This window comes from Amblyomma maculatum, chromosome 1 (assembly GCF_055883805.1).
Source record: "Amblyomma maculatum isolate TAMU_Amacu chromosome 1, ASM5588380v1, whole genome shotgun sequence".
Classification (NCBI taxonomy): domain Eukaryota; kingdom Metazoa; phylum Arthropoda; class Arachnida; order Ixodida; family Ixodidae; genus Amblyomma; species Amblyomma maculatum.
The window spans coordinates 231250258-231266301 of NC_139344.1; the positions used below are offsets into that span (position 1 = coordinate 231250258).

General features: G+C 39.3%; 1 protein-coding gene across 10 annotated transcripts in view; it reads right to left on the minus strand.

The window, feature by feature from the left end:
• Positions 1-16044, minus strand: part of LOC146205878 (ranBP-type and C3HC4-type zinc finger-containing protein 1-like) — a 56939-nt gene that overhangs the window by 26960 nt on the left and 13935 nt on the right. For 5 of the 10 annotated variants that reach the window (XM_084590540.1, XM_084590538.1, XM_084590539.1 and 2 more), the window contains 5 exons: positions 15132-15214; positions 4890-6824; positions 2383-2632; positions 1570-1774; positions 1189-1282 (listed from right to left, as the gene is read on the minus strand). In XM_084590540.1, coding sequence (XP_084446666.1) covers positions 1189-1282; positions 1570-1774; positions 2383-2632; positions 4890-6824; positions 15132-15197 — 2550 coding nt within the window. In that variant the 5' untranslated portion in view covers positions 15198-15214. Of the gene's footprint in view, positions 1-1188; positions 1283-1569; positions 1775-2382; positions 2633-4889; positions 6825-11312; positions 11380-14563; positions 14701-15131; positions 15215-16044 lie in introns of those variants that run through there. The other 5 variants (XM_084590542.1, XM_084590541.1, XM_084590543.1 and 2 more) reach the window with 5 other exon arrangements.

Genomic DNA, 16044 nt, shown 5'->3' on the forward strand with positions numbered 1-16044 from the left:
TTCAGACTCTTTCAATGTACAGGAAAGCTTTCATTAGAATTGAAAATTGCTCCAAGGTGTAAGCTGGGACAGCCGACTGATAAAAAAGGCCAAAGAGCTGAACAACTTTTCAAATTCCCTTTTTTTTCTGCCAAAACTGTGTGCTTCAAACCAATGACCTGGACTTGTCATGTGTACACAACACCAAGCAGGCCCATTAGCAAAAGATAAAAATATTCTCTATGGTTTGCTAAATAGTCTGGTAGCATCCAGCATGCAAAAATATGACGCATAAGTGCACCACCGTCCATTTGCCTGCACTTGAAGCTGGTAGGCCAAACGTGTATACACACTGAAATTTTGAGACACAAGCACCTTTACATTTCGTCGTCTCTGCCAAAATGTGGCCACTGTGGCCAGAGTTGAACAAAGAACCTTGTGGTTAATAGCAGAACACCACAATGATAAAGCATGGGAATGCAATCAAGTGGCACAAGTTTGATCCCAAATTATCTGTCCGCTTGAAGTGGAGATATAAACCTACATTTTACTAAAGAGAAACAACAAAAAAAGATAAGACAATTAAGCATAGCTATTAGAAAAGTGAAATGAGAAAACAGTCATGTCGGCATGATCAATTAGAAACAAAAAATGATTTAATTTTGCACTAGCAGAATTATACAACTGAGCAAGTGTTGAGGTTGTACGCATTCAAAGCCTGAAACTGTGCAGGTTTAAATTTTAATCCTCTCACTGCCACTCCTACATCTTAATAAAATGAAATGCAAAACCCCATGCTTGACAAGGTTAAGATGCATGATGACACATAAAGTGCATAAAGTTATTTATAATCTCCTCCAAATTTAACACCTCCAAGGAGAACAAAGACTAACTTTAACTTCCAGATCTTAAGACGTCTAAAGCTGCAAATGGCAACCATTCCGCACGTATGTCTGAAAGTGAACACAAAATAAATCCAAAATTAAAATTAGCCCTTTTAGAGCTAGCAGGAGAAAGAAAACCATTAGTAAGCATCCCAATATATGCACAGCGACATACATTTCAGATTAAACTGACTGTAAAAAGATGGGTGGTGAATAATTCAAGGTGTTAAGCAATCTAATCCAGGCAGCCTATGTGACTCAAACTACAATAAGCACGTTTGGTCACCACAAACATGAGCAAAAAATTCCACAAAAATATGCCAACCTTTTTCTTCAGATTGCTGAGGGTCATCTCTGGGTAAACTGGCAGTGAAATGGGACCAACGTGAGACTTCCTGTCTTCCACATACATTTTCAATCTGTAAGCACAAAAGAAACAGCAGGTATAATAACGACAGAACTTACCGGGCAACAATGAATGCTTACACAACTGACTGTCCTTGCATGGTAAAAAGGTTATTAAAACTACTGTTCAGTTATATTTGAATAAAACAGAATAGTCTGGAAATCACCAGCTTCAATAAAGCATAGCTTCTTTTGCAGTTTCAAAATTTTTCAGCTTATCTGTCTGCGCAAAACACGAAGATACTAAATTACTACCTTCTGAAAGAATGCTCAAAGGAAAACCAACAAATATTACACTCACGTCAACTGCTTAGGATCTGGTGTCACTTTCCGGACCCGTCTCAAAGAGCATGACACTTTGTACATCGCCAGCTCTCTTGCCAAAATAGCAGCTCGGTCATGTTCCCCTTTGCTAATTGCATCTTCAAGCTGTCGGAAAAGAGCTGGTAATTTTGCTTGCATAAGAGCAGTTGGGGAATTTGGATGTGCAGGTGGCCGCTGCCTTCCTAAAAAATAAAATATCACACATCACTCTCAATAACTTCATTTTCGTTTTCAGTTAAATAATCACATATTTACAAAAATTTTCCAAGGTACAAGAACTAAAGAAAAGATGTTCGTAATGCTCCAGTAGTAAAAATTTTCTGTATTATGACAATGTCAAAAGTAACTTCTTAAGTTTCACAAAGAGCAGGTTGAACATAAGCCACCTTAAAAAACCCCCTTCCTTTACCAACAAATGAAAACTGGAGTAGCACCCGGCCACATTCAGATTTCACTTCATTCAAATTGCCTTTGAGATATCAAGTTATCCACCTGGGATTAAATAAATCATGCACCGTTATGTGGCTTTAACCAAAAACTTAATTTGCTCTGTCACTGCCTGAAATCCAACTCCTACGCAGGGCCACAATTATCAAATTCACTTCAAACGAGTGCAGTAAAATTAGCAATAAATCCCACAAGATATGTCACACAAAGACAAGCACACCCAAGCAACAGCCTTCTTCCATTCCAAAAAAAGCTACCCATAAGTATTTCATCTGTATCCCACACAAAGCTTCAGGCAAACACCAGGAATGCAAGTAAAACAAAGGGAAAGAAGAAAATTCACCTGGGCTTGTATGAGTACTTGAAAGAGCTGAGGGCGAAGATGCAGGCGAGGCCTTGCCTGCCATCGCTTCGGGTGGGAAGCCAGCTGTGGCAGCCACCACTGAACACGAGGCACTTCCACCAAGGAGGCTTCCCCAGCCTTCTTTCTCCCCTCCGGAAGTTTTATTTTTAGCATCCACGACTGGCAGCAGCTCCAAGGTGCTTGGTCTTGGCTCGTCTGGCGTCACTTTCAGAGCTTGCAGCTGATTCTTCTGCAAAGAAAAAGAATATTTCCAAATGATGCTGTACATGCTCCATTTTCTCCCCTCTCAATGTGCGCGGGAGGCCTTGCATAGTGCAAATCAGATACTCAGTATTAATGTCTAGTAGCTGCAGAAAGGCAGAAGCAAATATTACACAAAACATTGTAAGTCAGCCATTATTTCATTCACCGACACCTCACGCATATTACGCATAGGCATTTTACATGCATAATATACATATACACTTGTATTGTATGCATGGATAATCACAAAAGTTGGAAGAAAGTGCTGTACACCAAATATCTTCAAAGTGTATCTGAAAATGTCATTTAGAACTCTGGTATTATTTAAGCATACAGTTTTAGACAAGAGAGGGTTCCTACCCTCACTTCAATATCATATTTACACGCATCAATATAACAATTGTTAATATTCATCCTAACTATACTTCTCTTTCAGTTTTCACCATTAAGGACGCAATTATGTCAAAGCCATATATGAAAAAATAAAGATCCAAATAAATGTATGAACAAGCTATATGGACCACTACACACACTCTAACACGTTTAGTATGTCATAGCTGCAGGTCGACATTGTGACCAATAGCTGTACTCCAGCCTACCAAACATCCAAAGTGACCTTGTTTATACACAGGATGTTTACTAAGGCAAGCGTAAAATACAGCTCATGGCTATAAAATCAAGCTTTATCACTTTTGATACACATTCACGACACATATCACTCAATATATCTATCAACTCAAAAGTTTTAATGGCATCAATTCCTGTTAGCATTTAACTTAGGTCAGGAAACTAAATTTTCCAAAGTAAAAGTATCTAGGGGAAACTGGCTTCCAATATCAAATAAAACATTGAACATGTCCTGTTTCTGGAATTTATGCCAAAAATGACAGAAAGGAGCATAAACAAATCTGACTTACATTTTTTAGAACATGCAATGCCAGTGATGAATGGAAGTAAATAAAAGCATGCTCACTTGCATAGTGAGCAAAGCAAAATTCTGTCATTAGATACCAAAAGTTATTTTACAAAAGTTCTGACACCCTGGATGAACGCAGAAATATTTGGGTGATCATGCATTAAAGAAACGGTAAAATTATTTTGAAGGAAACTAAATATGGTTCATAGCACATGCTTCAAAATGCAGCTACAAGTATGAAGAACAGCAAACAAAGACAAGGGCATCCCAATCATGTTATGCTAAATTATTTGGCAAAGTGATATTCAAATATACTGAACATCAACTTAAAAATAAAATAAACATTAATGGTACGTCATAACATGAGTAAGACAAGTAGCATCAGTAGACAAGTAGCAGTCACTTGTCTACTATTCAGACAGCCTTCAAGCACAAAGCAATGTATAGAAACTGGAGTGCAAGAAGAAAACACTGTCAAGGGTCATCGAACTGCTTGAAAATATTGCACGAAACTACCAGCAGCACAATTATTTTATATATTCTGGCACCCTCAAAGGACACCTTGGGGGTTTTTTTGACCACAATATAGTATTATATTAGAGCTTACACAGTAGGTCCTCTTCTGACCCCTTTGTACCAAATTTCACAGCTGAGCAGCATGTGACCTCAAGGCAACTTTTAAGGGTAACCTTGAGTGCACGAGGTCATGAGCTGCATGTCCACCAATAATCACTCCATGTTTACCAAAAAAAAATGTTTAGCTTCTTTTTGGTCATTTCAGAGCAATATATTCATATGAAAATAGCCAGTCTAGCTATTCAGAGTGTGCATGAACGGTTTTGAGACAGCATCCATGATGTCATACTTTTATTTATCCTGACATTACAGTTTGTTTAAATTTCAGTTTCCATTTCCTAGTTCTTGCCATTTTGTAACTTTCCTCCTTCATTATTATGAAAATCAAAATATAACACTATAGTCAACAAAAAATGCTCGAAATTTCTTTGGAGTTGCCCTTTAAAGCTGTTCACAGCCACAAGTGCCTGTCAACCTAAACAGAAGTTAAATGAAACAGTGAAAACAAATGAAATAAAAGCAATTTACCTATGTTCAAGCATATTTTCATACAGCCTGGCAAATAAAGTATGATTTTCCTCCATGTAATAATTGAAGAACTTTGGCACATGTATTTCCTGACCAATCCTTGCCCAACATGTTAGGCCTTCGTCACAAAAGTTGCACACCACACAATGTGAAAACCACTGAAGGAAATAAACGTTAGCCCCTCAATTTTTCAGGCATACATGCTTCAAAACAGGCAACATACCCAAGGCGGATTTCCAGAAGAGCCACTTGCTTGTGAACGAAGCTTGCAAAACACGTTGCCAAAGTCAGGTGAGTGACTTACAGGCTTGAGATTCATTCGACAAGATGCCAATGGTGCATTCAAGGGCAATTTGGACGGTGACTTTTTCATGCCCTGTGTCTCAGAACACAATGAGCTTGGAACATCAGTGTTTTCCAACTTAGAATTAGTGCTTCCATACTCTTCAGGTCTTGAAGTAATGGGAAATGTAGGTTTTGTGGCTAAAAAAAAATTTTCTTTTTTGGCTTCCATCGGTGTATATGTCCACTTAGTAGAGACAACTTTACTAGCATCTGCTGGATGTTTATGAAAAAGAGACTTCAGTGATTTCACTTGCTTCTTTTGGTGCTTTGGTGATTCGGGCTCATTGTCCTTTGGAGTTTCATCAGAGTTTAATTCAAGTTTGCTAAAGGCATCCAAAAGCTCAAAAACGTTTGAGTTGCGCTTCAAAACAGATTCCAAATTGTTCAATTCTCCCCATACAGCAGTGGTGGCATATGGTTCTTCTTCTTCCAAAATAGGAGAACACTGCCTTGTAGAGGGCAGAGTGGATGACCTTATTTCACGATCAAAGGCTTGATGCTTGTAGGTGTCTCTTTTTTCATTATCTGCAACCACTGTCTTTGCAAGTGCTGGTTTTTTCGCCTCATCAAATGCCTTGCTGCCCTTGTGGTCACTGAGGTCCCTACTTTTGGTAGAGATGCTAACTCCTGCAGTTGCAACTTTATTCTCATCTATATTAAGATTGGAGCTTGGAATAGTTTTAACAGGAAGGTCAGGTTTAATTACCAGGCTGACTAAATTTTTACCAAAATCTTGCTTTTCCGGGACTTCTTGACTAAGTTGAATTTTAAGAGGGTAAGGTTGAACAAGACAGCTGCCAGACATTCCAAGACCATCCACTGGGAGTGGCTTTACTTTCAAGGTAGCCATTGCCTTATTTTCCTCAGTGTTTTCATTAGCGTACACCCCCTTTTGAATCCCACCTGGCAGAGTCTCTGACCTGGTTATTGAGTGCCACGTATCACATCCGGGTGGCTGTGGTGCTGGCTTTTTGTGAGACCTTCGTCGTGTGAGGCTTAAACTATCAGTGCTGTGTGCCGAAGAGCCACTAGGGAGAGCCACTGGTGAACTCCTTGGCAGTGTGCCTGCTGGGGTGACAGTGCCATCAGGTGGCTGTGGTGCTAGCCGCTTTTTTCTGGTGGAAGTCTTGGGTGGGAGCTTCGGAGGCAACCTTTGCTCTGTACGGTGAAAAGCAACCGGCTCCTTGGAAGATGCTTCACTTCTCAGCATGTCTTGCTCTTGCAGAGAGTACCTCCAGATGGCTTTGGACTTGCTGGGGACACAAGACATTTCCTTGGCTTCGAGCTCTTTAGCACTGTGCTGAGCACTGTGTTTCCCTTCACACAAATGTGCAGCTGTTCTCGATTGCGCAGATGCTACATTACCACCAGAGTAGCAGCAGTTGCCGTTGCCAGAACCTGTGACAATCACCAGCCGGTGACTCTTCTTCTTTTTCTTCCTGCGCTTCTTCTTTCGGTGGGAGCCTAGAGTGAAGCATGACATCAGTGAGCGCAGGCTTCCAAAATTCATCTCGCTGTCCGAGCTTGAGGTTGGCTCACGTGCCACAAGCATCTTGGGGAGCAGCACAGGTGGACAGCTCACCACTGAATGAGTGCTACTGCTCTTCCAGGATTTCACATGCACATTGCACGGGTCTCGAACACCTAACCAATTGTCATAGTCAGACAGGTTGTGCCCATCCTGTGCACAAGTAGACTGGGACCGGAGAAGCTTGCCAGCACTGCAAATGCCATGCTCCTTGCTGTTGCTTCCAGAACTGATGAGGTGAGCTGAGGTTAAATGGGCAGCCTCCACAGCATTTGCAGAGCCAGGCTGTCATGGAGAAAAATTCAACACTTCACAGTCATGCCGGTGGCCCAGAAATAAATTTCAAAAAACATTTACTTTGTTGCCTCAGCTAAATCACACACGCTATCAATTTGACGAACATACTTCACAAAGAAGTTTCCTCTTTTCTTTTCAGTACCTTCGGGCTTTTATTACCACTGAAGTGCTCAAACTTAGAAGACCAGTAGAGTGCATATTTTGGCAGCGTAAAATTAAAGACAGGACTAAAGGAGAAAGACAAGGGACAAACGCTGATACTGCAGACCAATACTGCATATTTCCCACTGCAGTTCTTACTTGTATAACAGAAACAACTATCCTATAAATATGGCCAATAAAATATCTCTTATGTAGCTTCAGTGGACTTTCACAACAAGAGAATGCCTTCCTGTGCAAAACAGTGCTTCACTGTTGGGAGTGCCTGCCTCAAGAAACAAGAATACATTGCAGCTCACAGCAACTCTACTACCCTGAAATACTCCTTTTAAACCTTAATTGTTAAAACATATATGAACATACTGCCCAAAGCAAAAGCAAATACTCTCCTTCATTCATGCAGTAAGCTCACATTATTCTAGATTTCTTGCAGCAAAAGACTATGATGACATACTTGTTTGAATGCTGCAGTCTGACAAAATTACAATTTATGAGCACAAAAGTCAGGTGAAAATCAAATTGAGGCCAGCTAAAGTAGCTTACTGCACCTTCTGCATTTAACATAGATTCCAGGTAAGCTTGTTCCAAACATAACACGCTTGAGTTAGAGTGTTTCCAAATTCGATGATTCCAGGTAAAATGGGTGCATGGTCCCAGTTAAGAATAGGTGCCAGCTAGACTAGTCCTGTTTAGTTACAACCCAGTAAGGATGGACACCGCTAGTCCCAGGATTGAATTCAGAAACAAATTTTTATTTTCTACCTGGTGTGCCCCAACAAATACCACATTTTAGCTATGACAATGAGACATATTAGTCATTTAACACCAACAATTTATGCAGTATTTTGTCCTCGGCTGATACACTCAAGTAGACTTAGCTTTGCTCACAATTACGGCCAGAAAACTGAAATTCAAATAGAGTTTGGTGCTCCGCATGACATCAGACATTTTTTTGTTAGCCAAAGTGGTAACTTTCTGAACAAAAGGTGCCTGTCAATAAATATTTTAAGTAGCAATTTTCTCGCCCTGAAATAGCCATGCTTCTTTTATGCTCCTGTAGTAAAGGCTCACCAATACGTTTTCAGTCTTTATGTTTTACTTGCAGCATCATGTTTGAGTGGTCTCATAGCCAGGCTCAAAGAATCACACACACTGTGTTTCTCACAATAGGCCATTATTCTGTGATGCTCCTGCATTTTGTGCTGCCTTCTGGATGAGGCGGCAACATCATTTCTAGCAATGTAGGGGAAGTAATGCACTGTACTGCACAAAAATGCAGCATCTGACAGGCAAACAGTCACTTGGCCACGCACAAGCCTAGCAAGATGGCATGAGGCAAGGGTAAGTTAGTACTAACAACCCAATAACCTTCAAGTGCAGTCAAGGAGACAAATGAAGGAAATGCTTTTTCTTAAGTTAGCAGAATCAAGTAGCTTTGTTCTTGTGCCTAGGAGGCTTCGAACATAGTTTATTCACTTCACTGTCTTGTGAAGAAATTTACACTGCGCAAACCAGGCAATGCGGCGATGCCCTGCTGTGCAAGCACAATATATACTAACACTAACGTCATGACTGATCATCTCAGAATTCACTACAGATAGCAGCTACTACATGATTTTCAATAGATGAGTCCATAACAACAAAGAGAAAAGAAAAAACATTTTATAGGGAAAATGAGATATTTAGTTAATAAGTTAATATAGCTTACTAAAGTCATGGTATGCTTAAAAAAATAAACATTTTCAATACTGCACTCTACTGACCTCTTAGTTTCATAAACTAGAAAATTCTAAAAATCTGAAATACAGGTGTCACTGTCACCGGCTATTTCTGCAAGTAAATAATGTGAGCGTTGCAGGCACATAACCAGAATTTGTATCTTTCAGGAGTGGCTCTGGGGGAAGGGGGAGAGGGGGCACAAATTCTAGATGGTGCTTCCCTGACAAGAACTTAAAAAATTGAGAACGGGGTCCAAGCTCGACTTCGAGGTGGCCCATGTGCTTCCCCTCCCCCCTTTTCTTAGATACGTATGTGCCTAGTGTGCAGATACAGATTTCCAGATTTCAAGGCATGGATCCCAAAGACTACTCTAAACTATCCTTCTTTTCAAATGGTGGCAGCATGCCCTTTTTGGTAAGGATGCCACTGCTTTCTATCAGCTGAGGGGCAGATCTTTAAACCCAATAACGTCAGTGATAAAAGCAAATTTTTCTGGAGGAAAAACATCAACATAGTCAGGGAATAAATTTTTACCAAGAACAATAATTGAATGGAGTTGTTCTTGCCACTTAGAATGCTTCCTATCAAACTTAAAGAACCCTAGGTGGTTCATTTGTATCAGCAGCGTGCACACAATCAGGAAAAAAGGAGGGAGATAGGACAGAGAATTTCGAGCCCTCCACTATGGCATCTCGCATAGCCCGAGTCCCTTTGGGACGTTAAACCTCCCGAACCGAACCAAACCAAACCGATCACAGTTAAATCTTTTGCTCCCACAGTCTCCAATAGGAAATGCCGTTCCCAATTACTTCCAGCTCAGCTAGCCTCACATTCCAGAGAGGAACTGAACCTGCTGCTTCAATATAGCCCTGTAACTCAGACCAAATGTAGCTAACTTGGCATTCAAATCAGACCAAGTGTAGCTAGCTTAGTATTCAAATCAAACTACCAATTTCCAACTAAGACTGTTCCAGAACAAACCAGCCGATCTTAGCTAATATACCACCTGAAGCTAATCAAATTCTCAATTGCCTAAGAAGCTTTCTATTTAGAGGTGCATAGATATCGGATGAAGCAGGCGCCAATATGGCAGCACATTCAAATGAGTTGCACTTAAGCCAAATGAATGTTCTCAGCAGATCTAAATCCACTGCTTTCAAATACACAGCATTTCTATTGGGAAGAACTAATGAAAACCTTTTATTCTTTTTTTTTTTTGACTGAATGAAAGAGACAATTAGAATAACTTCAATTTTCACTCTCAGTGAAAATCAATTTGCTCTTTCTTGGCATACTGGCGTCGGTACACCACCAAAAGATGCATTAATTGCCAAGGAAAACTGCATTCAGTCACTGCATGATTCCTATTTTTTGACGTGAATAGCGTAGCCTGTGGAATCCAAGCCCTTAAATAAACTGCACCTGATGCACCACAGTTTACTTGCAAAATTGACCACAGCTAGCAACTCCTGCATCTAATTTTTTTACCGTTTCCAGATTATAGTAGCTCTATTATCAGTGAAAGCATTGTCTATTTCTTCAGAATGCAGTAATCTATCAATACATGTCAACTTAAATTTGCTTTCGTTGCAGCATATGGTAACGTAGACAGATGAGCGATTTGGCCAGACATATAGTTTCAAACAAAACATAACATAAAGACAAGGATGACAAATGTTAAGGCAGAATGGGCACCACATTTGCAGCTGAATGAAGTGAAATTCAGTTTCATTTCTTTCAGTGCCAAGAGTACCATCCATCATGTCCTAGCCTTTCTTGTCCTCATCTTCACACTATGTTCTTGTTAGAGACATTATTCCCTCAAATGAAAATGCAGATGAATATATAATGACTTTGAAATAAATTGAAAACACAGAGGGCGAACTAACTTTTTCAACGGTCTACTGCAGCTATAGGATACCTAAATCTGAATGCAACTGCGTGTCACGTAAGTGTTACCAATTTGTGAATAAATTTTCTACAGACATTTGTGCGTGTTGTAGAAATTTCTAGAATTACCAATCAACATAGATGCTTAAGAAATCCCCCCTGTTCTCTTTTCAAGCTAATATATGCACACAGTACAAGAAGTATATATAATCATGTTTCACTTGATGCCTCAATTTTAACTTCACTTTCACTTAAGAAACCTCAATCATCAAAACTCATTTTCTTACCTGATTTATACAACCATTAAAAGTACTATTTACTGAATTTTGCAGCACTATAAGCATTAACATTGTAACATTTAACAGGAAAAGAGGAGTCACACTTCCTACCAATCAAAAGACAGCAATCCAAACTTCCAAAAACACAAAGCCTATTAAGCCAATTTTGTTCCAATTGGTTCTCAATTAGTTTCTTATTAATTCTAAGCGTTCTTTTCTTTTTTAAGAGAGACATTAAAACAAGATGAGACACAGTGAAAGGAAACATGCAGAATACTATAAACACAGGACCTACTAGTCCAGCCATGTTTTAACCATTTGGAGATAGCTACAATTTGTCTCTCTTGACTGGGTCATCAAAGGTGCAGCCTATCATACGCAATTGCAAAGCTATTCTTCATACACACAAAATGCAATTACTTGTAGTTACCTTGCAGTTAGGAGTTATTTCAAGCACCATTTCAGCCAGTACCAATTAGCATGGGGAAGGAAAGCATCTGAAAGCATTGCATTAACAAATGAAGCAACACGCATGAAATATACATTGTTAAACAAAAGACGAAACATGCAACTACTAGAATTTGACTGCATACATTGACAAGCTATATCAGGTTTGCCATATACACAAATCTGTATGCAAGTTACGAGTGGTTATAAGTAAGCTCTTAACCTTACCATTACTGTAAGCAAAAACTATTCTTGCTGACAATCCACAATGATGGAATAGAAAAGTTTAAATTCTACATACAATTTAAGGAACTTTTTTTTTGTCTCGTTTGAAGCTCAGAGCACATTCTCTGAATAAGATGCTGAGCTGCACTTGTCAGTAGCCTGAATAGACCACTGCTGTTGCTTAGCGATGGCCACAAAGCCCTTAGCTATCTGTTCAGAAGAAAAGCTATTTTATACCTTTGGCATATAATCAAGAGTACTCATGAGAAGCCCTTTATGAAAAAAAAACTTAAAGTAGTCACACACAATATGCTAGCACTTTGGAAGTTGACAGGATAACATTCTCATCACATAAATCGTGAGGACACTGCTTCATGGCCCTTTCCCCTCTCACATAAACACAGTCATTAATATTGTTTACAATATTCTCTTGGAATTGAGATGTCACTGGTGGCTTTATGCTACCATAAAGAAACGTGGTTTCACTTAATGAGGTAAAGACCTCCTAAACCATTCAAATACTGGGTACATCAACACTGCACATCAAATCCACAAATGTAGATAAGTGTCTGGCCTTCCCCAGGTGTCCTACAAACACCACAAAAAAAAAATTGTTTCAGACCTTTAGCTTTTAGCAGTTTTCATTGGATTTCTCCTTTTTTGTAAAAAAATGAATATTTATGTTTGGCAGCTTGCTAATAGAGCACTTCATTAGCTTTCAGAAAATGCATTATACTTAAGTATTTGCAACATAAAAAATGCTCACTTGATTTCTTTCTGCAGGGACATCGAGTGGAAAAGTAGAAGGCTTCAGCGGCTTTACTAGCATTTTTCTCAAAACAGCATTTTTGGAGGTTTACATACCTTTTCCGACAAAACTATGAGGCGTAAGTAAACAAAACTTTCCACAGCTGATAAACAATGCCTTTTACATGACCAGGGTTAGATTAAATAGCCTAAGTCAGCATGCATTTTCATGACTAAAAAAAATTTGAGTGGCAACATTATTGTGCTAAAACCCAATAAAAATGAATGATAAATCTTTTCTTTTTGCCTAAAGTGCATTAGATGCTAGTTGTGGTTTTGTAACATGACCATTTCTACTCTCATACAAAATTCTAGGACTCTGCACCCAGTACATTTAAGGTACTTAAGAAAGAATCAATACTGAAAGAAAGAAAATAAGAAAGAAAGAATCAATACTGAATGAAATTCCATCTAGTTTTGGCATTAATACAAGCTCCATCCATTTAGAAGATTGCTAGCATATTTCATACCCAAAGCTTTTATTATGACTATTCTAAAGCCAATTTTAATCAATTTTAATGCCTCCCCCCACGTTTCTTTAAAACATAGCAACAAGCTTGGCTACAAAGAGCACCAATACTTGGCATGCCATATATTTTGCCTGCACCGTGGTGTGTGATAATTTTTCTCTGAGCACGTCAGGGTACTTTAGGAAGCAAATTTCACTTCTATTGAAAACTATCCCAAAGAGTGAACTACTGTGTCGAACACACCCAGAAATTCTGGATGAGCGCATTTCTTCTAAAGGGAAGTTGTTTATGAACATAATTTTTTTTTGCATGCTGTCAGACTGAATCATAACAATAATTATATCCACAAATATTTCCTCAAGACGCTTGTAGTTTTTAATTTGTTGCCAAAAATGCACTAAACTGGCATTCTATGGGACCTTAACTGTTCAGTGTAAGTGGAGGACAAACATTTAAAGCAAAACCTTTGGCTGAGTTGGAAAGTTAAGCCATTCCAATCAATATGTTGAGCCCAGTACCTTACAATATTCTACACTTGCTTCACAATTAAAAACGACATTTAAGAAAGTTGGACCTGTTTCTAAAGCAGCTAAATTAGCTTCCGAACATAATATTTAACTCTGAAACATGCGACTAAAGAATAGAAATTTACAAAAAAGCTATGCTCTGTATGTCTCCACAATAATAATGACGTGATCCCAAGGATGTGGGCTTGATATCGGCTGTAGCAACCATGTTTCAATGGAGGCGAAACGCAAGGAGCCCACGCACTGTGCAATGTCAGCACACGTTAAAGAGCCCCAGGCGGCTGAATTCACCCGAGCCGTCCACTATGACGAACCTCATAACCGATGTCGGTTTGGGACGTTAACCCAAATATACTTTACTATATCATACAACATTTATGAACAGCTGGTTCACATACATGAATATTGCTGCTGCTATTGCGGCATAAGTTACAAATCTACAACAGCTTTGGACCCCCATTAACAAAATTTAGGAGTGTAGTTAGAACTTTTCAACCCTATTGAAAAGCTTTTTTTGCAAAGCACTATCCAAAGTTCTTCAAGCAGAGTGATAGGATGAAGGATGTCATTCCCTGGCAGTGATAAGAAATCATGTTAGCATGACCATTGATGGTATTCACCAGCAAGTAAATGTGTGATCAGTACATACCCACTGTACTCCCCCATAACAGCTAAAGTTTTGCAAATATTAGAGGTGGGTTGCATAAAAGTTTCAAGAGACATTATTTATTTATTTTCTCTTTACAATGAATGCTGTATCAGTTACAAATCTACAACAGCTTTGGACCCACATTAACAAAATTTAGGAGTGTAGTTAGAACTTTTCAACCCTATTGAAAAGCTTTTTTTGCAAAGCACTATCCAAAGTTCTTCAAGCAGAGTGATAGGATGAAGGATGTCATTCCCTGGCAGTGATAAGAAATCATGTTAGCATGACCATTGATGGTATTCACCAGCAAGTAAATGTGTTTGCAAATATTAGAGGTGGGTTGCATAAACTAATATTAGTTTTACAACTCCCCCATAACAGCTAAAGTTTTGCAAATATTAGAGGTGGGTTGCATAAAAGTTTCAAGAGACATTATTTATTTATTTTCTCTTTACAATGAATGCTGTATCAGGGATGCCCTTGCCATGGGACATAATGATCAAACATTTCCCCCTTTCTCTGCAACTAAAGAGAATACTATCCAGGTGGACCTTACCAATAAGACACACATAAGCCCAGACACAGGCTGTCAAGAATATGCAGCCTTTTGTCCTGTTGTCTGAGCAGACTCAAGTGCAGGTACATTTCTAAGGAGGAGAGCAGCGGAGTGATATCCATCACTTTTGCTCCTTTGCCACGAAGATCCCAGGCAAATGGCAGCTTGCATTGAAGACAACACAAAATTGGCTTTCACAGTGCGATATCAATGCCTTGCTCATAAGCAATAAAAAAATGCAGCAGGGCTGCAGTGCATACAACAGTTGGCCTGCAGAGCCCTTAGCAGCTGCTGTCAGAGAATGTTATGTACACTGCCAAACTTTAGAGCCCAGATGGATTTAAGTCGTGTAGAAGGGCAGTTCAAAAAGAAATATACATCCATAAATAATGGATGTTTCTTTGATGAGAAAAAAAAGAACAAATATGCATGCAAGTACAGAGAAATGGAACTTTTTAGCATAACATGAAAGCATTAGGACCTACAAAACATATGCAATAAAGACATGCCCATGCTGGATAAACAATTTGCACAATGCAACCATGATGCCAAACAGCAGTGCACTTACAAAGGGGCACTTGGCTGCATTGAACTGATGTGGGAAAGTGCACACCTTTGACTGAGAACTACACATAGGTCCTCCCACAGTGCCTGAAAGAAAAGGAGAAGAATGCACTTTAATAGACTCTTTGCAAGGACTTTGGAAGTCAGCTTCTTTGCACAGCAAAAGCCCCTTCACCATGGTGGCCAAACCTACACTGCAGGCAGAAATTGTGCATAGAATAACTCTGTACACCTTTCTTGCACGCTCTTCCTGTGTGTAGCTGTTAATAAAGGGATTAAGCACAGCTCTGCCAGGCCAATGTTTTGCACATGGAAGGCTGCATTATGGTGGAAAGGTGACACGCAGCTGTGCCAAATATTCTGTAGTGCTGCTCCCAACTTAAGCCCTTAGGCCAGTCATGCCACCATGATAAAATGGATTTTGCTATGTGGGAAAGCTGACTTACAGAGTTCTGCAAACGGTCTATCAGAAGATGAGACAAGTTTGCACTGCTCTCTTAACTGTAACGTAAGAGGTAGCAGTATGCAAATCCTTTCATTTTTGTTTTAGTAAAGTGCTAAAATAATGAGTGGGAAAACACTAGAGCCCGATAAATTTCCCAATAAACTGACATCTATACTAACAGTTTGTTCTTTAGATGTTACATGTGCAGGAAAGTCCACCAACCACACTTTGCAGTAATACTATGGTGTACAATGTGAACCACACAAAGCATAGTGTTGTTGAACTTTTTCAGCACATATCCTACTAAGAAATTAGCCTGTTTTTTAACTCTGCTTCCATCTTCTGTCACTGTTTCCCTTTCAGCCTTGAGCCAGTGCCATGGGGGAAGTATAAATGTATAAATAAACATACAATTAAACAACTACTAATAATCAACAGCGCTGCTTACTGTTCGCTCACTCAGCACTCCTTT